Consider the following 23456-nt stretch of genomic DNA (forward strand, 5'->3'; position numbering starts at 1 on the left):
ACTGTGTATAGGTCCTCAAGTCCAAACTGTCTTTCTCTCTGAATCAAGCAGGAAGAGTATACAGTGACTTAAACTCACCTTGTCCAGGTCAGGTTCTTCAAGTGCCAGAGCCAGCCCGTTATTGTCCATCACTGAGGAAGCAGCCACATCTAGAGGAGTGGAGCCCCTCATAGCTGGCGAAGCTGCAACACAATCCACCCACACAGGCTGATAGTTAGTGTCATTTTTGTTGTGTCTTACTGTACAGACAGCTACCCTGTGGCCACGTGTGCTTTTTAAAAATAATGTGTAAACAGCAGGGGGTGCTATTTCCACTTTTTAAAATGTAACAGGAAGCTAACCTGCCTTACCAGTTTGCACTGAATAATTCAGTCATATTAGGACATAACATAGCACTGTACATTATTTATATTACAGCTTGTTTGATTTCACAAGAGTTGTTTCATTTTTAGCTTTTTTTCCCCGTAGTACTAAATAACCTGCTGTAACCTATGAGCAATAAGTGAAGTCGTTCATGCGCACAAACACACACACACACACACACACAGACACACACAAGTTCAATGAGTTGTTAGTTCATACAGCTCAGCTTTCACATATCCTCCTGCTGAAATTAAAGAGATCTTTGGCTCCTTTCAGGGAATTCGACAGCCACTTAGCTACTTTAAGCTGTTCCCTTATTCACAATGGAGTCGCCACAGTGGTCAGGTTAGCATGTTTCTGATTGGCAGATTGTTTTCTTATATTCTTCCTGATGCAACTTGGAAGGGATGTGTGTCTCCTCCTGGTATTTGCCAAAAAGCGATTGCGGGAATTTAAACTGGCATAAGTCACTTGATAAAGAATGTAAATAACTGATATTAAGTTATTTTGAGCCAGAAAGAATTTTCCTGTCAGAAGCTGCAAACGGTTTTTGGCTGAGTGACTGTTGTCTATACAAATGTATCTAACTGAATGTCCTTCTCAGGAGATTTGCCCGAGAGGACAGAAAATGTAACAAATATGACATCACAGTTTTATAAATATACTATAAGTGACCAAAAAGGACAACATTGATTATAATGTGGGAACCATAATGTAGAGTCATGAAGTCATACATCACGTAATACTCACATATTAGATTCGATTAGATTTTATATATGACCCCTTCATTAATCCGGTTCACTCGTGTATTTACCAATATAAATAAAGTTAATCGACATTTAAAAAACACAGAAATGTCAGAAATGACTTTTTGCCACAACACTGGGATCAAACCGGAGGATTTTTCAAACCACTACACTCCTGTTCTAAACATGGCTGTACCCACCTAGGCCCACGCTGCTGTTCTCCAGTAGGTAACTGAGGTGGTCAAACATGGCCTTCTGATTCTGACGGCTGATCCGGCAGAAGTAGCACAGGAAGCGACAACAGCTGGCCACCATCTTGGGAAAGGCAATTTCCTGAAGGGTAGGATAAAACAGAGCCTAAATGACTCAAATGTCTCCACTTGGATATTAATAAGAGTAAACTGTATCTTTTAAACTTCAAATGACTCTCAGGCAGCAGCAACATGACTACTTTTATCCCTGGATATGGCTACAAAAGTGTCCCTCGAAAAACAGCTGATCATAAGTGGTTTTGGAGAAACTGTTGCCTCACTCTGGGGAACTGAGTTTACAGTAATGACTTCCTTCATGCGTGTTACTCTAAATTCCCCCCGCATGTCTCGGCTTCTAATTGATGCGTAAAAGGCCTGACATCGTCACACGCTACCAGCAAGCCAGCCCGATTCAGTCTGCCCTTTCTACCCTTCTGCGTTGTCAGGACCACGTCCTCATTAATGAAACCTGCTCTGCGACCATGCTTTACACACAAAGGAAAGCATGCAAGACTGGATTAAAACACAGTTTCTGCTGAGATGGTGCTACAGACTCCATGTGGGTAAAGCAGAAGATGTTAAACCTGGGACTTGTCTCCTCCGAGGACATTGACCATGACCTCCATGACAGTCTCATGCATGCCCAGTATTCTCATCAGGTTCGGGTGCTGGTAGAAGACCTTGTTGTTCATAATGTCACTAAAAAGCACATGAAAAGAAGCAAACTTTGAATATTTAGGTGTTTGCTAAAAGAAAAGAAAAAACTGTTTTTCTATCTAAATCAGTTCCATACGAGTCGAATGACCTACCCTAGTCCATCAATCATGAGCTTTTCCTCCTCCTTTCCCATTCGAACTGACAGCAGAGATCTGATCTGACCCAGGGAGGCCAAGAGGTTGATGGTGTCCTGGACCGAGGCAGCGCTGATGGTGTACGTCTTCCTCATGGCCCGGAGGAGCTCTCCAACGCTGTCGTACTGCCTCCTCAGCAGGCTGAACATTTTGCGAACAAGTTCAGGGTCCTGGATGTGACACTCCTGGGACCAGCTGACCATGGTCTGAGAGATAAGCTCTTTCAGATTGGCTGGAAATAAACATGAGCAAAGACGACTCAGTTTCCTTTTAATAAACAAGCTGATTGCCTCGTATTAAACAGCAAAGCAGAGAAAGGCTCGCCGTGGCAGAAGTGCTTGCTGTATCGTTTCGAAATCCTTACTGTACATCTCGGGCCTTGAAAGGAACATTGACTTTGACCCTCTTCCCATTAGCTGAGGTCACAACAAGAGGCACTTAACATACAGTAGGCACATATTAATGCACAAATTCCCTCCATTAACCTGCCTACTTGACAGCGTGCTTTCTTTTTCACAACTGACGCTTGAATATTGAATAAAAGAACTTGCTCCATGTGGCAAATAAGACCTTTAGAACAGAAAGAAGAAAGAAAAAAGCAACATCAAAGTCTTCACGTGGCTTTAAAAAACAACGACAAAAAACTGTATGCTTGTGTCACATGAGCTAATCTTTGAAAAATATAAATTTATTCCAAAGCAACAATTTCAGTGGGGCAGAAAGATCCACTGTTATGTAAAGAATAAAAAGGAAACAGGATATGGTTTTAATAGTTCTGCCTTTGCGGTTAAAAGGAAACATTTGTTTGGACAGCTCATATGTGGGTTACCCTTAAGGCTTCATTAAAACTGGATCAATAGAGTGTGTGGGTTTGTTTTTTTGTTTTTTTATGGTTATGAACACACAAAGGATGAGAAAAAACATCAATTAAACAATCCAGTACCATAAAAGATGGAGTCATTAACACACAATTGATTTCCTTAACAGTGCTGCAATTAGGTGATTGCGTTTTTAAGACCACGTGTCTTTTTGGTTGATTGGTTCTCTTGGTTTTCAAAAGACTGTTTGACAGCAGACTGTCAGTCAGTGCACGGGTGTCGTCTGTGGTTTTTTTGTGAGATGGGCGGGAAGCCAGCAGGATGGCACCAGTAACAGATCCTGCTGCCGAGAGCTGCGTGGGTGTCAGAGAAAGGGCAGATGCACAAGCTCGAGATTAAGAAGCGACATTTTTTTTCCTCTCTCAGCAAGCACCTGACTCGCACTCTGTCACACTATCAAACACAGTCACTGCCTGCTTTGCTGTTAAATATACTGCTCTCCCACTTTCTCCCTTACTACGCCCCAGTAAAGAAAGCTGGACTATCCAGAGTCACAGTGACGGAAACACACACACACACAGATCTCCTCATGTCTGACCATTAAATGCTCCTACTGGATAAACTAAACCAAACAGCTTCTGTGCTCCTTTTACTTCATTCTTATGAAATAATGGCTGAGACGGTGGAGCCATCTGTATCTTCAGGGACTCCAGGAGAGAAAGAGAGATGACGTGATGAAGAGCAGTTACAGCCTGAATCGCAGCACCAAAATTTAATAGGTGTCTTCTTCACTTGGTGTCCTACTACTTCCTTGGAGCCTAAGCCCACTTAAAAGGAAACACACCAACAAATGACAAACCGTAGACACTAAAGCACACTAAACCTTTTTTGCGCCACGGACCGGTTTATGTCCGACAATATTTTCACGGAGCGGCCTTAAAGGTGTCCCGGATAAATACAACAAAATAAAACCAGTACTGGTACCAAAAAAAAGAAGATTTATTCATAACACACGGGCAAAGACCCCGGGAAACCAAGTTAACGTTAAAAACCGATAAAAACCCTGAAAACCGTAAATTTCACACCCGAGCCTCAACTCAGTACCAAACGACTCATGGACGGGTAACGGTCCGTGGCCTGAGGATGGGGAGCATATATCTAGTTTTGAACGTTATCTACAATCCCAGACATATAATATATACAACAACATTAAAACCACTTACAGGTGAGCTGAATAAAAAGTATCAGTCAACTATAGATTGTTTTAAACACATCACACAAGCATCCATGGTCATTTAAATCCCCAGTGGATATCACAAAGTAGCCCAAGAGGTTCCGGAGAAATGCAGCTGATCATCTGGCTCATCAGTGTATGATAAAAGGACAGAACAAAGCACGAGCCAGCTCAGTTTTGTAACTGCACGAAGAGGGACGATTACAGGGATGAGGACAACGGTCAGTTGGTCCACAACTTTGGTCCACACTAAAATCATTCAGCAACGACACCAGTGGATCGAATCTTTTTTTGTTGTGCCATTTAAATATCCTAACATCTAGGAAAACCGTGATTGGTATAGCATTTAAGACATAGGTGTCAAACTCTGGCCCGCGGGCCAAATTTGGCCTGCAGCCTACTCACATTTGGCCCGCAAAGCCATACCAAATTACTATTAGAGCTGGCCTGCTGGTATTATACAGCTAATATATATATTGTTTAGTATTAAGCTTTGCTTGTTCCATATTCAGTTTTTCAGCAAAACCTGTTTGAGTCCATAAGAAAAGATTCATTCTTATATCTGGAGGAAGATTTTTTTTCAATAAATATTAATGTTAGCCCGCGACTTTGTTCCAGTTTTAAATTTTGGCCCACTGTGTATTTGAGTTTGACACCCCTGATTTAAGAGATCTATCATATTTGTATATGTGATTTGTCTGTGGCACTTTCATGATGAGTAAATAACCTTAAACCACTAGATTCAAGACATTTTGATGATGATTATTTGGGCAGGTTACAGTATAGTCACCATTAGAGAGGTAAAGTAGGGATGCTTTAGGGCTGGCCTAAGTGTGGAATTTGTCTTTAAGCACAAAATATCTGACTCTAAACAGAACTTTGCCCAGTTAAATAAGAACTTGTGGTCACTCACATTCAGTGGTGGTCCCTGATCCCTGAGAGAGGCAATTAGACACATTTTGCAGTTGCACTCTTGCGGCACACCCGTTATTTGGACCTGCGACTGAAACGTTTGTGTTGCTATGTTTGTGCTCGATCTCATGCAGTCTGCACGTGTCTGTGAGTTTAATCAGGTTAAGCATTGAGTTTTATCGCTGACGATTTTTGATTTTTTTTCCCTTTCGTTTCCCCGCTCTCATCTCCCGGAGCGGCTGACACAGGATCCTCTTCACTCTGAAGCCTCTCTGCTCCACCAGGCTGCATATTTCCATAATGAAATTGAAGGGAAATTGAAATGGAAATGACTGCTACCCAGTGAATCAGTCCACGTGGCAGCGGCAGACAAATAGAGGCAAGACTCAGGGTGCTAGAAGTGCAATACAGAAACATCTCCTGTTAATTCTGCCCTCTCTTTTGTGCCAGGAACACAAAGAGAGACACAGAGGTTGTACAGAAAGAGGTGAACAAGGCCATGAATGAGCAAAATGTAGCAGGGACTAAATGTACAAGGTGTGAGCTCAGCACTTGTGCTTTTATGGGAAAACAACAACAACAAACCAAACCAATTCCATGTCTCGCTCAAGGACACCTTTTTTTCTTGTTGTTGGACAGCTTGACTATGAAGTAACACATCCTAAGAGTAAACTGCTTTCACTTGTGATTCGGTATGCTTAAGCAGTCATATTCCTCAAATTTGTTCTCCCCCTGCTCACTAATTAACTTTTAATCCGCATCATCGTTAGCTATTAACCAGGTTCAGGTGTAACGATACAGTAGGCACAGCTCCATCATTCATGCAGCGCAATGAAAGCAGTGATTTCCTCACAGGGTGCAGCTTGCTCCATCTTCGTGGGCTCCTCTGCTTTGTGCGCCTGGCCTTTGATCCTGTTCACCAGCATAAGGAGGCGACCTTTAATCGATGTATCCTGCTCGTCTTCGTCTACCTCCATAGGGATTCCTGCATTACACAGAGAGAAAAAACAACAACAATGTGCATGATGCGCAGATGCGCAGGACAACTATTCCCTCTCCTTATTTCTTAGCAATTTAAAGTTTCTTTGGTTTTTTTTGCGCAGGTGAGGCCGCCATTAGATCGGCAGCACCACGGAAGGGAGGGCGATTCAATTATTTATCAAAACATCAAGATGTCAGAGAAATTGCGGAAGCAGCGAACGCTCAAATCTTCTGCCTTGGCAGAAAGCGCTGCAGAGAGAGAGGAAGAAACATCTCGTGAAGCACAGGCACAATTTTGCTGATGGCGACGCAACGGCAGCTAACAGTGCCAAGAAATATGTGCACGTAAAGCATTTTTCATAAGGATGTTTGTTTTGTTTATTATTCTTACATTATCAGCCATAATGCCGGTTTGTGCTGCCTCGGTAAAATAACTGTAATGAATTCTAAAAGCAATCAGGGCAATGTAACATTGCTGCATCATGGTACAAAATGATGATATATGTGTTGTAATAAACATAAACAGTTTAGCGTTGCGGTTCATAATGTTTTTTGCAAGAGCTGCATCTCACCACAGTGGAGCTGCAGCTGATTATGAAAATCATAGAGTTCCTCCTGGATGTCTGCAGGGCACGGGCAGTCCTCTCCCATACTGAAGTTCAGCAGCATGTTGATCTAAAATGTGGGAAAATGTTCAAATTAGATGCATAGAGATACAAAAAAATGCATAGTTAGTTATTTTTATTTTTATTTAATTTAATAACTGTACAGTACTATGTTTATAGTAACCATTGTCCTTAATGTAAATAAGTAAGAAAAATTGTGTATGTTTCTGTTCTGTGTCCTGTGTATTGTTTGTTGTATATGTGTCTTTCTGGCTGCTGTTACAACCAAATTTCCCCTTGTGGGACAATTAAAGGATTATTCTATTCTATTCTATTCTATATACAAATTACTGTAGTACATTGTGCAGGGCTGGAGACTATCCCAGCTTTGTTATAATGTTGTTATTGCAGGAATCACAGAGAAAGAATGCAGCTCGAGTGGCTAATTCTCTCTCTGCGCTAACAGGCCGAAGGACATCATGACAAGCCGTTAAACGAGCTGTGCTGTACTGAATTCTGTCTGCAGCCGTGACCTTAAAGAAATGCTCTATGTATGTGCACTCTTGTGCAGATGAGTGTGCCCTCCCGGGGAAGCAGTGCCATCAAACCAAGACCAAGAGGAATGAATTTGCCTTGAAGCTTTGCTCACACACTCTCACATATAGACAAAGAAGAGAGCTTTATGAAACATTAGGAGCCAGAAGCAGTTCTGGTTCTCTCTGGGCTAAAAGAGGCAGAAAGAACTGAACCAAAATCTACATTAATTTCAAATTAGTCACGTATTTAGACAACAATGGTACTGACCAATCAGTTGAAGCCATGAGCCTGCAGGTTTTCCGTATACTGAGTTATTACAGAGTCACGTATTCTTTTTTATTCTTTCTCTAAATGATGAACAATTACTGCCATTTACCCTCTGCAGCTATTTTGCACACTTGCGTCACACGAGCGTCACTACGATCACTCGGGAGATATGCGCACTGTCAGAAATCCATTAGCAGAGGTACACAACTGCCGGGGTAAAGCTGTCACGAGGGAGCCCCGGCACAGATGAAAAGTGGTGCTGTGGTGGAGAAGCGCAATACATCACCTCTTTTTTAATGCTTTAACGTAAAAATTGAATAATCTGGTGAGTGTCGGGTTTTAAAATTTGGTAAACACAGTCTCAACTGAACAAAAACAATACGACACAAATGAAGGTGAAATGTGAAAACTTAAACACACCCTTAGTGTTTCCCTTGGGATTAGGAGGGTTAGTGGCAGCTAGGTGCTGTTAATCAAACACACTCAACTCATTGATCATCAGTAGGCAGATGTTTACTAGGAGATTTCAGGTGTGTGTTAACACAATGCCTTAGACCACCAATGGTCTTAGAGAAGCAATAGCCAATAGCCACGAGGCTATTTCCAAACAGTTTGAAGTCAATCACTCTGCAGTGATTAAGATTATTCAGTAGTAGCAAACATTCAAGACATCCAAGAAAATTTAGCCCAATTTCAGATGTGCAATGCTCACAGAAGGCCTTGTGGTAAATGTTCAATTTCATGACACTATAAATACAAAAAGACTGAACAAGTAAGGCTTGTTTGGAAAAGCTGCAAGAAGAAAGCCTTTTCTTTCTACAAAGAACAAATCAGGAGAATACTTTTATGATTTCTATGCCCTGTGTATCATTGAGATGTTTGGCCATATTGCACAGTGCAAGACGAAACACAGCATATCAGCACATAACAGCTCTTACCACTTGTCAAGCATGGCGGTGGAGGGAGATGATTTGGCTTTTGTTTTGCAGCTACAGAAATTGTGTAGCTGGAAAAAGTCTATGAACTCTGTACTGAAGTATTTGAAAGTCAAATGTGAGGCCGTCTCTCCAACAGCTAAAGCTTGTACACATTTTTGTCATACAGCAGGGTAACAATCCCAAAAACAGCAGTAAATCTACAGCAGAATGGCTGTAAAAGATAATCATCTAAACTGGAACAGGCCAGTCAGTGATCGAAATGCTGCATTTTACTTCCTACTTTGGGATCCGCTGGCTTAGGCCTGGCGTGCTTCTTCTCACCTGTTCTTGAGGCGGTGATCTGAACTCTTTGGTCTTCTTTGCTGTAACAGCAGCAGACATATTGAGGGCCAGCATCAGCTCATTGTAGCGGAACTTCTGGTTGTACTGCAGCTTGGACACGAAGCTGTCAGAAAAGGACACAATGGCCTCGATACGGTGCTTCAGTTCGCAGTCACAGAAATAGTGAAGCAGCTCGCACATCTGGAGAGGAGGCACACAAACAGGTACTCTTCCATCACTGTTGTGACAAAGCAGGTGTTAGTTATCAAGAATGACAGAAACATATCGGAACGCCTTATGGCTTCACATTATCCCACTTGTTAAGGAGAAATATTTACTCGTGAGATCATTTGTTCGATACGAGACGGAGCTATTTCATGTTTGGCTGATCTCTGAATGGGCCTATTACATTAGAGCAGTTATGGAGCATTTAAGAGGACAGCTGTGTGGTTAGTTCGTAGCTGTATGTTGTCACTTTAAGATTACAATGTGCATTGATTTCACATGTTTTGGTCATTTTTATTTGTCTGTTGTGTATACAATTGTGTGTTTTCATGATCACCTGTCGTTTAACCGGCTCTGGCAGCCTCTTCTCCAGCAGTCCTTCCATTGGCTGTTGAGCCTCTTTGATTGCCTCCTCTTCTCCAGCTTCCACCGCCTTTTCCTCTGCCCCTGTTAGTCCCTCTTTGTCTGTGGCCCCCGTGGCTCCCTCCTCTCTTGCCTCTTTGAAGACGTTCGGGTCAATGAGCAGTAAAATCTTACGAACGTCCTCGCTTCCTAAAACACCCATCGTCAGCAAGGTGCTAATGAGCTTCAGGATTGGAACAAACTGGTGCTCCACGCATCCTCCGACAGGATCTCGGATGTGGTGCCCTCCGCTTTGAACAGCCTCTGTCAACATCGAAATCGCTTTCTCCTTCAGTGCATCCAGTGGGATTTGGGGACTGTACAGATGCTCCCGTTTGGTGCTGATGAAGCACGGTGGGGTAAAGTTTAGGCGTGGTTTCAGGGAGGTGCTAAGCCCCACCCCGGGCGGGAGGTGCTTTTTAGAAGCATCAGAAAAGAGACGAATGGAGCGTGTCTCGGCCGTGACAGGAATGACGAACTCATCTTTCATCATGAGTCGTGCCTCTTTGGCTGTCTCCAGGTGGGTGCTAATCAGAACATTGTAGAAACCCTCGCGTAACATGCCAGACAGGTACTGATTGTCGATGGTGTACAAGAGTTGTGATTGGTCCAGGTGGCTGCAAAGGGCGTGGGCCACACGAGTGTTTCCCAGAGCGCAGAGGGCACAGTACAGTTTCAAGGTGTGATAGTGGAACTTCTTCATGTCCTCCTGCTCCGAGAGCTCCATGACGTCAACGCACCTTTTATTAAAAAGAGCAAGAATTAGCAGAATACATGATGGTTCATAACACGAATTTTGCGATCTAGTCTACTTTGTGGTCAGGGAGAAACTTTAAAAACTCATATTTTTCTATCTTGTGGATTTTTTTAAGCCAGTAAGTTGCTTTTTACATCTGACAGCATCCATTGTGAAATTCTCAAGCAGCATCCTCTAGAGCTAAAAAGTAAAGCCAGTTCAGTGCAGTTGGACTTGAAATGGTCATTAAAGATGTCTCCATAAGTGAGTGACTCTCAATAAAACCCAGTCTTAAAGTGTCCAACTTGACCATTATTATTGTTATGGTATCAATTTGAAAACCCTATATCGCCTCATTCTCTAGTTATTGTGTTCACAAACTTGGCTGCCTACTTGCCTGGCTGGGTGAGGCTTTCACAGCTGAGGGTTAGAATGATTTTTCCCTCTACAGCTAATTTACCCCCCTTCACACTAACTGTAAGGAGCATGGCTGCTTTCACTCCCAGGTGGCTGCCCGCTAGCCGCTAGGCTTCACGCTAGCTAATCTGAGTCACTCATCCATTTTTGTGTTGTTGGTGCCTTTTCTGTCTGACAGAAAATATGGATAACTGTGTGGTGAAATTACAGTAATTTATTAGTTATGTTATTGGTGGTTTGTTGCTTACCATTAACTAAGAATCGTGTGTTTATGCGATGTAGGTTACTAACCAAGTTTGCTAGTCATAGCTAATAGCACTGCACTCTAAACTCACTTCTTGCTCTTAAATTTAAAAGGTTCAGTGGCCAGAATCTTAACAGTTATACATCAGAATGGAAGGTGATAATAACTTGAAACTCCCCGTCCCTTAATCCTTCCGGTTGCTTAATACACTTGTCACAAACAGTTAAAAAATCAGCATGATGACTTAGCGAAGCCCGCGGTGACAACTTCAAACCTGTTTTGTCTGTCTAACAGCTTATAGCTGAGGACATTTTAATACACAGCGACATAAAACTGAGGAAAGCAGAAAATCCTGAGTGACTGTTGAGATTAAAAAAAAAATTACTGTGTTACCAAAAAATTAAATATGACTAAATCACTTTATTGCAATGTGTGCTGATGGTTACAGGAAGCTTGTTTTTATCAAGAGTTAAATGAGAATATGAATACCACTGTCATTACTTTAAGCTAAAAATAAAGCTAGATGAAACAGGAAATTAGCTTTAAGAAAATAGAAATGGGGCAAAACAGTTAGCCTTGTTCTGATCACAAAACAAAAAAGCACTTAGCAGATCAGTCTTCATCTTTTGTTTAAGAATAAAGAACACAAGTTGTGTTACAACAGGCAATTGCGTGCTGTCTCTGGTCCTCGGTAAAAAAGGGTCAATGTTTGAAACTTCCTGTATAGATTAAACATTTAAGATACTGTGTGCACTGACTAGTGTGCTTTAAAAAGTAACAAATCCAGCTTATAAGCGAACTAAGCCTTGTTTCACACCTGTTCTCTTCAGGTATGTGCACTGCCAACATCTGCAGGGGCTCCACGCACTGAACCACCCATCCATGCCTCTCATTAACCCTGGCCGTTTCCACTTTGAGGAAACTGTTGGGCATGCGGCTCCACAACACGGCGTTTATGGTCTGGACATCCAGTCGGGGCGGACACTGTGGAACCGGGTTCTTATGCTCACTCTTGAAGATGGCTGATGACAGAGGCATGGCGTTCTGGAGAAGCACACAAAGACAGCTGATGGGAATCCTGTCTGAGCACAGCATTCATTTCTGTGGTATTGCAGACACAAAAGTAAGCCTGTTGTAATGGAAAAGTAAAATTAGGAGCCACGCACCTTTATTTTAGCCAGTTCAAACTGAAAGAGGCTGGGGCTGGTGGGTCGCACAAACACAGCGGGAAAAAGCTTGGTGTTTGGTTCCACCTGGAGCAGAGAAAAGTGAAAAGAAAGCAAACAAAAGGTCCAAACAGGAAGTAAATATCAAAAGCTTGAGAAGGAGCTTGAAAGCGTGACTTAAGGAAAGCAGCTTAATGATGCATCATGAAAACTCTGCTACTTAGTGCAGTTTCAGTGTGTGTGTGTGTGTGTGTGAGAGAGAGTACACATGAACATTTAAGAGTGTCGGCGATGAGTCAGCACTGTGTGAAGTCTCAAAGAATTTCAGTGAGGAAGAACGTAAGAAGATTACACCCTCTGAAAGATTATTTGAGATTTACTTTTGAGAGGACATCTGAACAACAACTCCACAATTCAACAAGATGCACAGTCACTTCTCTGTTCAGTAAATATGTCTTAAATTAAGTCTTACATTAAGTTACTCTCAAGGTCATCAGATTAAACTGGAGACGCAGGGATATATGCATGGCCAATATCAGGCTAGTGAAGAATAAGGATATTAATGCATGCATGCATCTACTTCGCAAAAGACTTGATATCCTTTATAAATAATTTTACAAGCTGTTACCAAAAAAGATCCACAACTAAAGCCATAAAACTGTACAAACTGACATGTCTGTGAAGGTTCTTAATCATCCAGGTCATCGGAGTCTAAGGAGCTTGGAAAGAAAAAGCGTCTGGACTTCTTTAAGTTGCTTGAAGACATTTCACCTCTCAAAAGCTTCTTCAGTTCGCTCAAGTCGCTTAGACCTCTACATCGGAGAGACCAAACAGCCACTTCATAAACACATGGCACAACATAGAATAGCCACCTCAACAGGACAAGGGTCAGCTATCCATCTGCATCTAAAGGGCAAAGGTCACTCTTTCGAGGACAGAGTGAAAGAAGCCATCTATGTCCACTGTGAACGAACATCTTTGAACAGATGCAGTGGCTTACGACACCAACTGTGTGGGGCTAGGTTTCACAGCGGGTTCACCCAAAACCTTGGCTGATTGTGACCCACACCGATTTTCACACCTTGGCTCGTGTGATTAGGTAGAGGATCATCAGGGGGTCCGTGTCTCTCTTGGGGGTCACTCCCATAGGGCTTAAATCTGGGACTCTCCACTATTTGACCCTAGAACTGAAGAAGCTTCTCAGATGAGAGGTGAAATGTCTTCAAGCAACTTAAAGAAGTCCAGACGCTTTTCTTTCCAAGCTCCTTAGTGTACAAACTGACCTGATTTATTAAATTTAACTGCTATTCCCCTCATGGTTCTCTCCTTGAGCATCCAGCTCTGATCACTTGCATATTTGTAATTTTGCTATCATCATCAAATATAAACTTTTGTCGCCATGACACTGTCAAGGACCATCAGTGATGATGAGAACTACGATAAACAGAGACCAAACAGTAGCGTTCGTGGGAGCATTTCCAGGGCACAATGGTGATGTGCAGGTATTCAGGTGATTCAAAGGGTGATTCAAAAGTGGGAGTGATGGGAATTGTTTATGGCTGCACTTGCAGACCCTGAAATTGATGTCCAAATTCACAGTTTTGTTTCCAATGAGCCAGATGTTCTTTTAAAGTTTTCAATTGGTTTTGCGTCACAGTTCTCTGGGTTTTTTTTAAAGTTAACACTTCACTCCAACCTATGAATCATTCAAGCATAACAAGCACATAACTCAAGGGACGAACAAGTGTTGTGTCTTCACATAACAGATAAAAAAAGAACGAATATTAAATTGTATCTTTGACATTTTTACTAGCAGCCTTTTGCAAAAGCATATAATTTTTTCCTTGAATCTATAAAAAAAAACCATCTACAAAATGTACAAAAAAACAACACAGTCTGACAGGCACAAGGTTGCCTTTTTCATTCTTAAGGAAGGAAAACGAGAAGAAAAGCTGAATTATGCCACATTACATATGAACTAGAATGTAAATCAGTGAGAACAGGTCTTATGGAAAGAACGTTTTTCTCCAAATCTTCGTCAATGTGTAGGTAGGAGGTAAGGAGAGTGTACAACAGTGAGTGTCTACAGCCATCTGTAAAACACAGAAGAAGCTCTGTCTGATTTGGAGCTGCATGTCAGTCAGTGGTGTTGTGGATTTTGTCAAAACTGATGGAACTGTGAGAAGTGCTGTCAGATTTTGATCCAGCATGAAATAGCATCTGGAAAGGATCTGATTGGCAACGGTTTAATTTTTCAGCATCGCAATGATGCCAAACACACTGCCAAAGCAGTAAAAGGATACCTGGATAGAAAAACACACAATGGAATGCCGTCGGTCACTGACTGGCCTCCCCGAACCTTAACAACTTTGAAACAGAGTGGGATCATATTGGGAGTAAAAAGAAGCTAAGGTAGAGCAGGTCAGGTCGGTCGATCCATGACTCCTGCTAAATGCACTAAGTTGCCCCCAATGCACGTGAATAGGCATAGAAAGCGTAGATAAAAGCTCTGAATGTTTGACTGGGAATTCTCCATCCATGCATTCACTTCTGCTTATCCTTTTTCAGGGTCACAGGGGCACTGGAGTCTATCCCAGCTGTCTTAGCGCAAGAGGCAGGGTACACCCTGGACACGTTGCCAGTCTGTCGCCGGGCTAACACATAGACAACCATTCACACTCGCATTCACTCCCACATCAATACCTATGGACAATTTAGAGTTTCCAATCAACCTAACCCCACTAACTGTAGTACAGTGGCACGGTGGTTAGCACTGTTGCCTCACTTCAAAAAGGTCCTGAGTTCAAGTCCACCATCAGGCCAGGGTTCGCATGTTCTCCCCGTGTTTGCGTGGGTTCTCTCCGGGTACTACGGCTTCCTCCCACAGTCCAAATACAATATAACTTTCCATTCACAAATTACCAAAGGGGAGCCAACATCTTAAAATCATTGAATGTCCTAAAGAAGCCTGGAGGACTATTCCTGAAGACTATTTAGAAATGTGTTGGAAAACAAAGGCCGTTGTGTCAAATATTGACTTTCAAGCTCATTAGAATTGTACAAACTCTGTTTTTGCCCCATATTTTGTATTTCCATTCAATCTTTCTCCTTATTGTCATTTTCCTAGCAAGATATAAAAAACTGATGAAGAGGTTCAAGACTTTTGCACAGTTTTGTAAATTTACTTTTTATTAGTTCGGTAGCATAGGTTTTTTGGGTTGCACCCATCACACTAGATACTTTTAATTATAGAGAAACATAGCAGTAGTTATATTCTTGCTTGCACAGCCTGTGTGTGTTGTACCTGGTAGGAGGTAGAGATATCTTTGCCATTGACGGTGAATGTCAATAGGCCAGTGGCCAAATCTATTAGACAGCCGATCTCCAGATCCACATTGCTGCGACCGGAGGTGTGGGAAGTGCTGGTGACATCACCACCCCACACCATGTAGCAGTTACCCCTCTTCACGCTGTCAGTAATAAGCATATATAAAAATCTTTACAAGGTTAGTAATTAAAAATAATCGTCAGCATTTATTACATATAAACACAGAGGGCGTCACCTCTCGTGGACTCGCCCACGTTCGTCGCCCAGGGTTACAGTCACTGTACGATTCTTGCTGAGGTTGAAGTTGTTGCTATAGTAATGGTAGTCAGGAGTAACCCATCCAACCCACACACAGGCAGGGTCCTGACCTGCGAAGACCCTCACCGAATGGTAGTACTGTAACAAAACAGAGAAGAGAGACTTAGCCAAAAATAAAAACGCATTTAGTTTGAGCAGCTGCAAACAGATGTTTCTTCTGTACCGTAGTGATGCTGCTGTAGTCGACTCGTCTACTTTCATCGCTGTGCCTCACAGATCTCAGTGGATATCTATCAGAAACCATATTCAAAAAGTCATTAGCGAGCAGATAACATGTCGGGTTCAAGGTTTTCTCGCAAAAGAGCTTAAAGTCACAGTTTTGGGAAGTTCAGCACCTGTGTTTAACTTTAAGGGTTTCTTCCTCATGAACACCGTTCATGTCCACCACAGGGCTGATCTTGAAGACGGAGTGGAACTCCACAGGCATGCTCAGACGACAAAACACCATGTCTGCGTTACTGTTCTGTGTCCCAAACGTCTTGTGGGTGACTTTGAGACAAGGAGGGCTGTCGATGGTGCCGTCGATCCTGGTTACCTGCAAACAAACGATGACAATCTTCGCATTCATCGTCTAGGCCAATTCAATCGTTTTTAACAATTTCACAGTTTCTTCTTTCTTACCGCAATGTGGTTGTGGTCCTTCGGCACGTTGACAAAAGTAGGCAGACGCTTGCTGAACCACATCGTGACCTCTCGATTCATGTTGACGGCAAATGGCTCGAATCCCTCCTGCAAGCCGCACATGGTGTAGTACTTAAAGGTGCTAGCATCCTTCCCGAGATTCATACGACCCACTTGCGACAGACCGAGGCTACACACTGGAATAAACCCTGCAGGACAGACAAAGGACATAGAGACAAAGGGGGGGGGGGGGGGGGGGGGGAGAAAGAAGGAGGAGAGAAAGAAGTCTTTAAGAATACACGGCAGGAGGGATGGAACATCAATGCAGCTTTTGCAAAAGGCAATTTACAAGTGGCACTTCAAATACGGCTGATTTCCACACAGGGAGCCGCTCAATTTTAACTTATATCACCACCATGATTGTTCTGGGATAAAGCCTTCTGCTCTACATGTGAAGGCTTTAAAAGATGAGGGCAGGATGGCAAGGATGTGTGCTCAACAACTCCTCACAGCCACATTCATACACGCTCTTTCTCACCATCCTCAGTTTCAAAGTCCGTGAAGCAGAGTTCAGAGCCCTTGGTGGTGATCAGGATCTCCCCGTTCAGAGTGAAGATCATGGACTTGTCCTCCATGTTGATCATGCAGCCCACCACATCCCCAGCATGCCAACAGCGCCCAAACAGCCGGCTGCCCATGTTCAGGCAGTGGCCCTATGCACAGTACAGACACAAGGAATACCATATAGTATACACACAATGTGAGCAACTACTTTAAATTAGCTTAACACCAAATAATTAAATAGGTTTTTAAATACGAAAGAATAAAGGGCGAAAGTCGTTTTTCGAGTAATCTACGTGAACGTCACCAATACGCTGTCGGGATTAATTGAGTTTTGGTTGACAGCTTACCCTGTATCCATCAAAGACAAATGCAAGCTCATCTGTGCCAAGCTCCACATCTGGCTTACACCCAGGTCTGGCCCAGCCCACTCTCATGTCTCCACCGGTAACGGCCTCAAATTCGAAGTACCACTTCCCGGTCTTCACTGCGTACGTTCTCTCTACCCTAAAGAAGCGGATCTTATCAATGCTGAGGCGCTCCGAGACTTGTCCTGCTGGGTGAAAGGAGAATAATAAGAAGCAATGGAAATATTAATTGCAAAAACCCAGTGGCTGTAGGTAAAGGCCGCAATTTCACATGGCTATTCTCTTTCACTCTAAACTGAAAGGGGATGGAAGGCAAAGTCCCATATCAGGATAGAATTTTTCATCCTTATTCTTTGTAAGGAGCATTTTATTATGCACTGTATAATTTGAACTTCTGGGCATTTTGATTAGCACACTTTCATGGGTGAAACTCACCGCTTTCCTGGTCCGAGGGCTCGATGTTGTACCCGTAGCCAATCAGAGTGCGGATAGCTTCCCGCAGGCTGTCCCTGTTCGACTTCTTGGTGCGTTCATCCAGCAGAGCATAAGGAACCAGGCGAGGGTTACGCTTACTTTTAAGATCCTGCACGGAGGAGAAGCAGCAAGAGAAATGTTAAAGTTTAAAGCCTTTTTTTTAAAAAACATTCATTTGTCCCACCAGTTGAAAGGCAGATGAAGGGATTTCATTCAGCTGTGAAGCAGATTTGTGAATTTAAATTATTTATTTCAGGTTTGTTTGATGAGCCTGTAGCTGAAGCTCTACAGCTGGTTAAGTGTCCAATATTACTACTTTATTAGTTAACAAATCCACAAGAGAACTATAGACTGGTCTGAAACTGAGAAGATAACAGACAAAGCTGAAATAGAACAAAATCAGCCTTTCAGTTTACACAATTCCCTGATAAGTGAAACATCCCCGGTTTGATCCCGGGAGGAGACACAAATCCCAGTGGGGTTTTGTCAGGAAAAGGATCCGGCATAAAAAAGCTTTGCCAACTCAAACATGCGGAGCTACCCACTGTGGCAACCCCTTGTGAATAAGGGAGCAGGCAAAAGTAGCGTATTCTCCCACATATAAAGAAAACGGATTTTTCTTTCTTTGCAGCATTTGTATTTTTTCCCAGCACATTGTATAGACGTGCACCAGATGTCCAGGAACATTACGTACTTTCTGGCTGAGTAATTTGCACAGACCTCTGGACAATGTAAAGCTGCTGCTCTTAGATTATAGGTATGCACTCATAAGCACTTTACAGCAACAATGTCTGCTTTTGAATGTACCTGTTCTCTGAGAAGCTATTTTTTAAATCTCTTCAATCAAATTTGAACATTAAAGCATGTGTTTTCCTAGATGTGTTCACAGTGATCTAAGGTTGTTGTACTTCTAACCAAACCTCAGCGCTGTTCACATGTCTGGCGAAGGTGTCGATTCTTTGGTGGATTTGAGCGTACCTGCTGAATCCCGTATGTCCATCCCTGTTTGATCCGGTCCTTGGCCCACACATTGTGAGCATTCTCTGCCAGTTTGTCCACCAGCAGCTCCTGCCCCGGAGTCAGTTTGATATCGGACAGGTCCAGAGGGGACGGCTTATATCCATTGGACATCATGTAGCTACAGGAAAAAACAATGAAAAAGGAATTTTTCCCCCAGTTATGGATACAGTTAAACCACAGGGACCAGTTTAGTTACATTTACAGCCTGATGGGAATCTCTATGGCAGTAAACACAATAAATATCCTTTATTTCTTATACTGCTGGACATTTTTGGATGATCTGTGATTGGGTTACCAAATATTTTGATTCATTTCATTTCTCTTACTGTCTTACTATAGAGCAGCCTAGTCATTACTGTCCAATTGTGTGATGTACAATCAATATCAAGAGTAGTGCGTGTGCTCGTATCGTTGCTATAATCATACCCACTTACTTCTTAGGGAGCTTTATCTTTTTGAGAGAGTCCTCAGCATTTGGATTCATGTGAACTATACGACAGCCTAACGCCAGCAGGGTCCTGCAGGGGGAAAAAATAACCACAGTGACCAACAAACTGATTTGACAGTATATGCAAAGAACCAGAGAGGCTGCTGAACGTGTCCAAACAGAGCATGATGGGTTAAATTACGCGTGTCCTAATCTGTTACACAAGAAAGGCCGAGCAATACCCACGGCAGCGAAACGGGCGCCAAGTGTATCTGATAAATTTCCTTCACACCTTGTGATCGGACGGAGCGACAGTAAAAGTGAGTTTGATGTCTTTCAGGAACTCGTCCCTGTCACCCAGATGTGTCTCCCAAAGCAGCAGATCAAGATTAATGACGGCATGCATTTATGTTTTCGATTCGAAGAGCATTTATGTAAATCACCTGCGATGGGCCTTTCCACCTTAACCCTACCCCTTCATTTTGCACATTTCTGTGTAAGTATTGAGAGCCTGGTCTCTCTAAAGAAGAGAGGACTACTGGTAGTCTAGAGCAATAGATATTCCATTCATTCATCAAATGGGGCATGACAATCTCAACACAGGCAGGTGATCCTACACGTGGAGCCAGCGTTGCGGAAACCTCTGTCAAGGATGGGAATGCCCACAGCCTTGTAGCTGGTGTGTGTTTTTCCAATAGAGAAAGAATAGCTAAGAAGTCCTAACAGTGCTAACATTGTCAGCAACTAAACTATAGCACGTCATCACTTCAGCTTTACTATGAAATCAGTGAACTGTTAGCTAAACTTGTGATATTCCTCATAAATAGTTTAAATCCAACGACAAAAGAAAAGAAAATGCATTATCTGAGAATAATATGTCAGATATGGTTTTTTAGGCTATTTTTATAACAGAGGTGTTGTCCATGAAGACAAAAACAATCCATCATGTTCGGCGTACTTCAGAGTCTCCGTTGACATCTGCAGATTGTAGTTTTTTTCCGTTTCCGGCAGCTTGGAGAAATCCACCAGGCACGGATGCTGCCGCTTATTATCATCCCTTATCTGTGAGGAAAACAGTCAGAGAAAAAAAACACACATATCAAACACCTCCTGACGTTCTCATCATTGCTGTTCAGCAGCTCTGCATTCATATGTACATCAAGTCCTACTAGATCTATGCATATGAGATACACAGCCTCATAACTCATTGTCACTCGAACTAACAAGGGGGGCGGGCATGTGGTTTAAGTCCTGGGTGCTACTAGTTGCAGTGATTAGACTACTCTAGTGAACATGTTATGAGAGAGGGACAAGAGAGCATGTTTTCTTGGCAGAGCCAGAGAGCTGTATGGCAGGAATACCGAGTGAGAGGCGTAATGCGTCTCTCTCGAGGCTGCGCTTTAAGCCAAATAATCCCTTTGGCAATGCTGCTCAGAGGAGGTGGCATGGCAATGGTGGATGTTTACCAAGAAAACATGCAGGGCTGTGTACAGATATGCAGCTGTTTCCGTGGGTCCAATGAATAGCAGCCAGCTCTTTTGTGAATAGTACAAGAACTTTGGGAAATCTCCTCTTTCATATTTACATGCAACCAGTGCTAAATAGCAAAAACAGGTTTATTTGATCTGCTATGTGACCTCTACCACATGTATAACTGACTCCAACTCACTTGGCTATCGCTCCACATGTAAAAAGAACCAAAAAAACCTTGACAATAAAACTAGTTTATTATTGTTATTTACCAAATCTCAGACTTGTCTTTGTCCTAAATCAAAGATTTTTCGAGGAGGAGGACAGAGTGAAAGCTTACAAGCTAGCGCAGAATTCTCATGTTGTATTATAGACATAAGAGCTGCGTCTTGTTGCTGGTTTCTTGTTTTTCCTTCCTTTAAGAGCAAAACAGGTCACTTTGGCGTTATCCTGTGGTAACTATACAACAAACCAGAAAGCCATCAGCTAGAATTTGGAGTTAAACAGATGAAACCATAACCGACTTGAATTTGGACGTGCCTTCTTTCTGACCACTTGTGCAACCGTGACTTACAATTGACCCGAGCAGAGAGTAAACAATACAAACACAGCAGGAGAACTTGAAGTGGGATGGAGCTGAATTTAAATCAGGTACAGTTTTTGTCTTCTGTTGCAGGAGCCTGCTGATTGCACTGCGTACACTGTAATTATAAGCATGCGTTTCCAGCTGACTGTATTGGGAAATACACTAATTTGTTCTTTTAGGGAGTTTAGATGAGAATTTGATATCGCTACAGGTGAAGCCAGGAGACTTCAGCTTAAAAAACCCTCATGCATAAGCTCTCCGACGATAAAAGAGCTCAAAAGCTAAGTCAGATATACTTTTGAACTTGCCCCACAGATCCAGACTAGGTGTTTCCCACTGCTTCTGGTCTTTATGCTTGATCAGGCTTGATGCCAGTTAATAATAGAAAACATCGGCTGTTAATCTGGCAATTTTTTGGACATAGCCAGCAGAGGCAAGAATAACACAGACTAACACAGCCTCATCTCGTCTTGATGCATTCTCAATCATCCAGGAAAATAAATCTCCAAAAGTTGATTCTGTTCATCTGGACGTAGCGTTTTCTGGGAGAAACGTTTCGTCACTCATCCAAGTGACTTCTTCAGTCTCAGCTGACTGCAGGTTTCCCCAATCTTATAAACAGTACATTTGCATAATGACTGAATGTACTGTTTATAAGATTGGGGAAACCTGCAGTCAGCTGAGACTGAAGAAGTCACTTGGATGAGTGACGAAACGTTTCTCCCAGAAAATGCTACATCCAGATGAACAGAATCAACTTTTGGAGACAGCCTCATCTCAATTTCACATTAATATTCCAATCTAAGTATAGCATACAATCATATTCTCAGACTCCTATCAGTAGCAGGAGAAAAGATACAACATCTGCTCTGAATATATAGAGAGGCCTTTTGATTGGTTTCTGGCTCATAGCGGGTTATGTTATCTGAACATTTAAAGAACTAGAAACTCCATCAGTTTTTCTTTGAAAAGGAGAAAAACAAAAAACAAAATGCAAATTTTAGTCTGGGTTTATTCAGGTGATGAAATTGCCAAGACATCCTGTTCTGCCCTTTGGGTGAAACAACAATTTGTAATTCATGACTGACACTAGAACACAGACACAATGACACTGCTACCTACAAACAAACTGGATGTGAATGAAGGATGTAAATGAGTGGCGCGGAAAAGCGCTGAATGTGAACAACGACAGTGTTCTTTTTCCACTTACCCTCTTTTTGGTGTGAACCGCAAATTATAAAAGAGAAAGCAAGATGACATACAAGCCTCTGTGATGGTAAGTTGTCACACTCATCGAGAAAAAATTGTAATTGTCGTGCTTATTTCTCCACAAACATGGAAAAAGGCATGGAGTATGCTTTTTATCTTTTGATCCGAGCGATGAACTTGTAGGAGAACAACATAAGCGACTAAATAACAATCGCATTAACAATCTAACCCTTACCTTGCCATAAGACCAGCCAAGCTCAATCTTATTCATGCCCCAGAGCTCATGGATATTTTCAGCCAGCTTGTCCCGAACCTTCTCCAAATGAGGCGGCATGACAATCTGAAGGAACAGGTAAGCAAATGAGCATTTTCCAAAAAGTTGTGCAAACTATAGAATGCAAAAAAATTAGTAGTTGAAACAAAGTAATGCAATTCTTTTGGAAAAATCAAACAAATACACAAGATGCATCAAATTCAAGATGAGCATTTTTTTCAGTTGATTTGCATTCTTTACATGTCACACTGCATCACAGCCTTTGTGAAAAAGGGGGCGTTTTTCTCATGATCACCATCCTGCACGCCTCCTGTGAGCTTACCTGGCTGGTTTCCACAGGTGTGGGGATGAAGGAGGCCTGCGACATGAACTGGGTGGTGCCCAGTAGATCTCGAACTCCGTCCACATCTCTCTTATACTCTTTCACCGGCTCCACCTTCATCTTCTCTTTTGGCAGCAGAGCCTCATAACACGGTGCGTAGCTTGATGGAGGCAGGAACTTAAAGTCGCCGTGCCGTCCGCCCAACAGGAAACGAACCCTAACCAGAGAAAAGTTGCTCACGTGACTTGGCTTATTGCAATGTTTTACGTGCACACTAATAAAAGAAGCGACTAGTGAAAAGAAAACTAATCCTCTACTTTTATTCTTAACTCTCTGAAAACCGTCTCTCAAGGCTGCTCAAAATAGCAGTTCAAGTAGTAGCAGAGACGCAACCAAGCTCATTCTCACTGCGGCCCTCAATTATTAAGCACTGAGGATGTGTGGCTGTCATGTTCTGGCACGTT

At 42.5% G+C, this 23456-nt stretch overlaps 1 protein-coding gene and 1 long non-coding RNA gene across 19 annotated transcripts in view; one reads left to right on the plus strand and one right to left on the minus strand.

Moving 5' to 3' along the window:
• The window catches only part of LOC146496550 (uncharacterized), a 79572-nt gene extending 66289 nt beyond the window's left edge, over positions 1 to 13283 (plus strand). Inside the window, exon 2 of the long non-coding RNA XR_014871224.1 lies at positions 13037 to 13283. This is a non-coding gene — a long non-coding RNA (uncharacterized LOC146496550). The remainder of the gene's footprint in view (positions 1 to 13036) is intronic.
• Positions 1 to 23456, minus strand: part of LOC146496551 (ryanodine receptor 3) — a 114785-nt gene that overhangs the window by 38575 nt on the left and 52754 nt on the right. For 12 of the 18 annotated variants that reach the window (XM_085143659.1, XM_085143654.1, XM_085143649.1 and 9 more), the window contains 23 exons: positions 22993 to 23209; positions 22632 to 22736; positions 20090 to 20193; positions 19139 to 19222; positions 18663 to 18822; positions 17646 to 17793; positions 17193 to 17398; positions 16820 to 16994; positions 16282 to 16490; positions 15996 to 16195; positions 15824 to 15890; positions 15578 to 15738; positions 15319 to 15484; positions 12015 to 12101; positions 11666 to 11892; positions 9387 to 10191; positions 8825 to 9025; positions 6729 to 6831; positions 6029 to 6160; positions 2170 to 2443; positions 1945 to 2059; positions 1310 to 1442; positions 79 to 182 (listed from right to left, as the gene is read on the minus strand). In XM_085143659.1, coding sequence (XP_084999785.1) covers positions 79 to 182; positions 1310 to 1442; positions 1945 to 2059; positions 2170 to 2443; positions 6029 to 6160; positions 6729 to 6831; positions 8825 to 9025; positions 9387 to 10191; positions 11666 to 11892; positions 12015 to 12101; positions 15319 to 15484; positions 15578 to 15738; positions 15824 to 15890; positions 15996 to 16195; positions 16282 to 16490; positions 16820 to 16994; positions 17193 to 17398; positions 17646 to 17793; positions 18663 to 18822; positions 19139 to 19222; positions 20090 to 20193; positions 22632 to 22736; positions 22993 to 23209 — 4183 coding nt within the window. Of the gene's footprint in view, positions 1 to 78; positions 183 to 1309; positions 1443 to 1944; positions 2060 to 2169; positions 2444 to 6028; positions 6161 to 6728; positions 6832 to 8824; positions 9026 to 9386; positions 10192 to 11665; positions 11893 to 12014; positions 12102 to 15318; positions 15485 to 15577; positions 15739 to 15823; positions 15891 to 15995; positions 16196 to 16281; positions 16491 to 16819; positions 16995 to 17192; positions 17399 to 17645; positions 17794 to 18662; positions 18823 to 19138; positions 19223 to 20089; positions 21647 to 21958; positions 22421 to 22631; positions 22737 to 22992; positions 23210 to 23456 lie in introns of those variants that run through there. The other 6 variants (XM_085143661.1, XM_085143652.1, XM_085143663.1 and 3 more) reach the window with 2 other exon arrangements.

The sequence above is a fragment of the Neolamprologus multifasciatus genome, chromosome 19 (assembly GCF_963576455.1).
Source record: "Neolamprologus multifasciatus chromosome 19, fNeoMul1.2, whole genome shotgun sequence".
NCBI classification, from domain to species: domain Eukaryota; kingdom Metazoa; phylum Chordata; class Actinopteri; order Cichliformes; family Cichlidae; genus Neolamprologus; species Neolamprologus multifasciatus.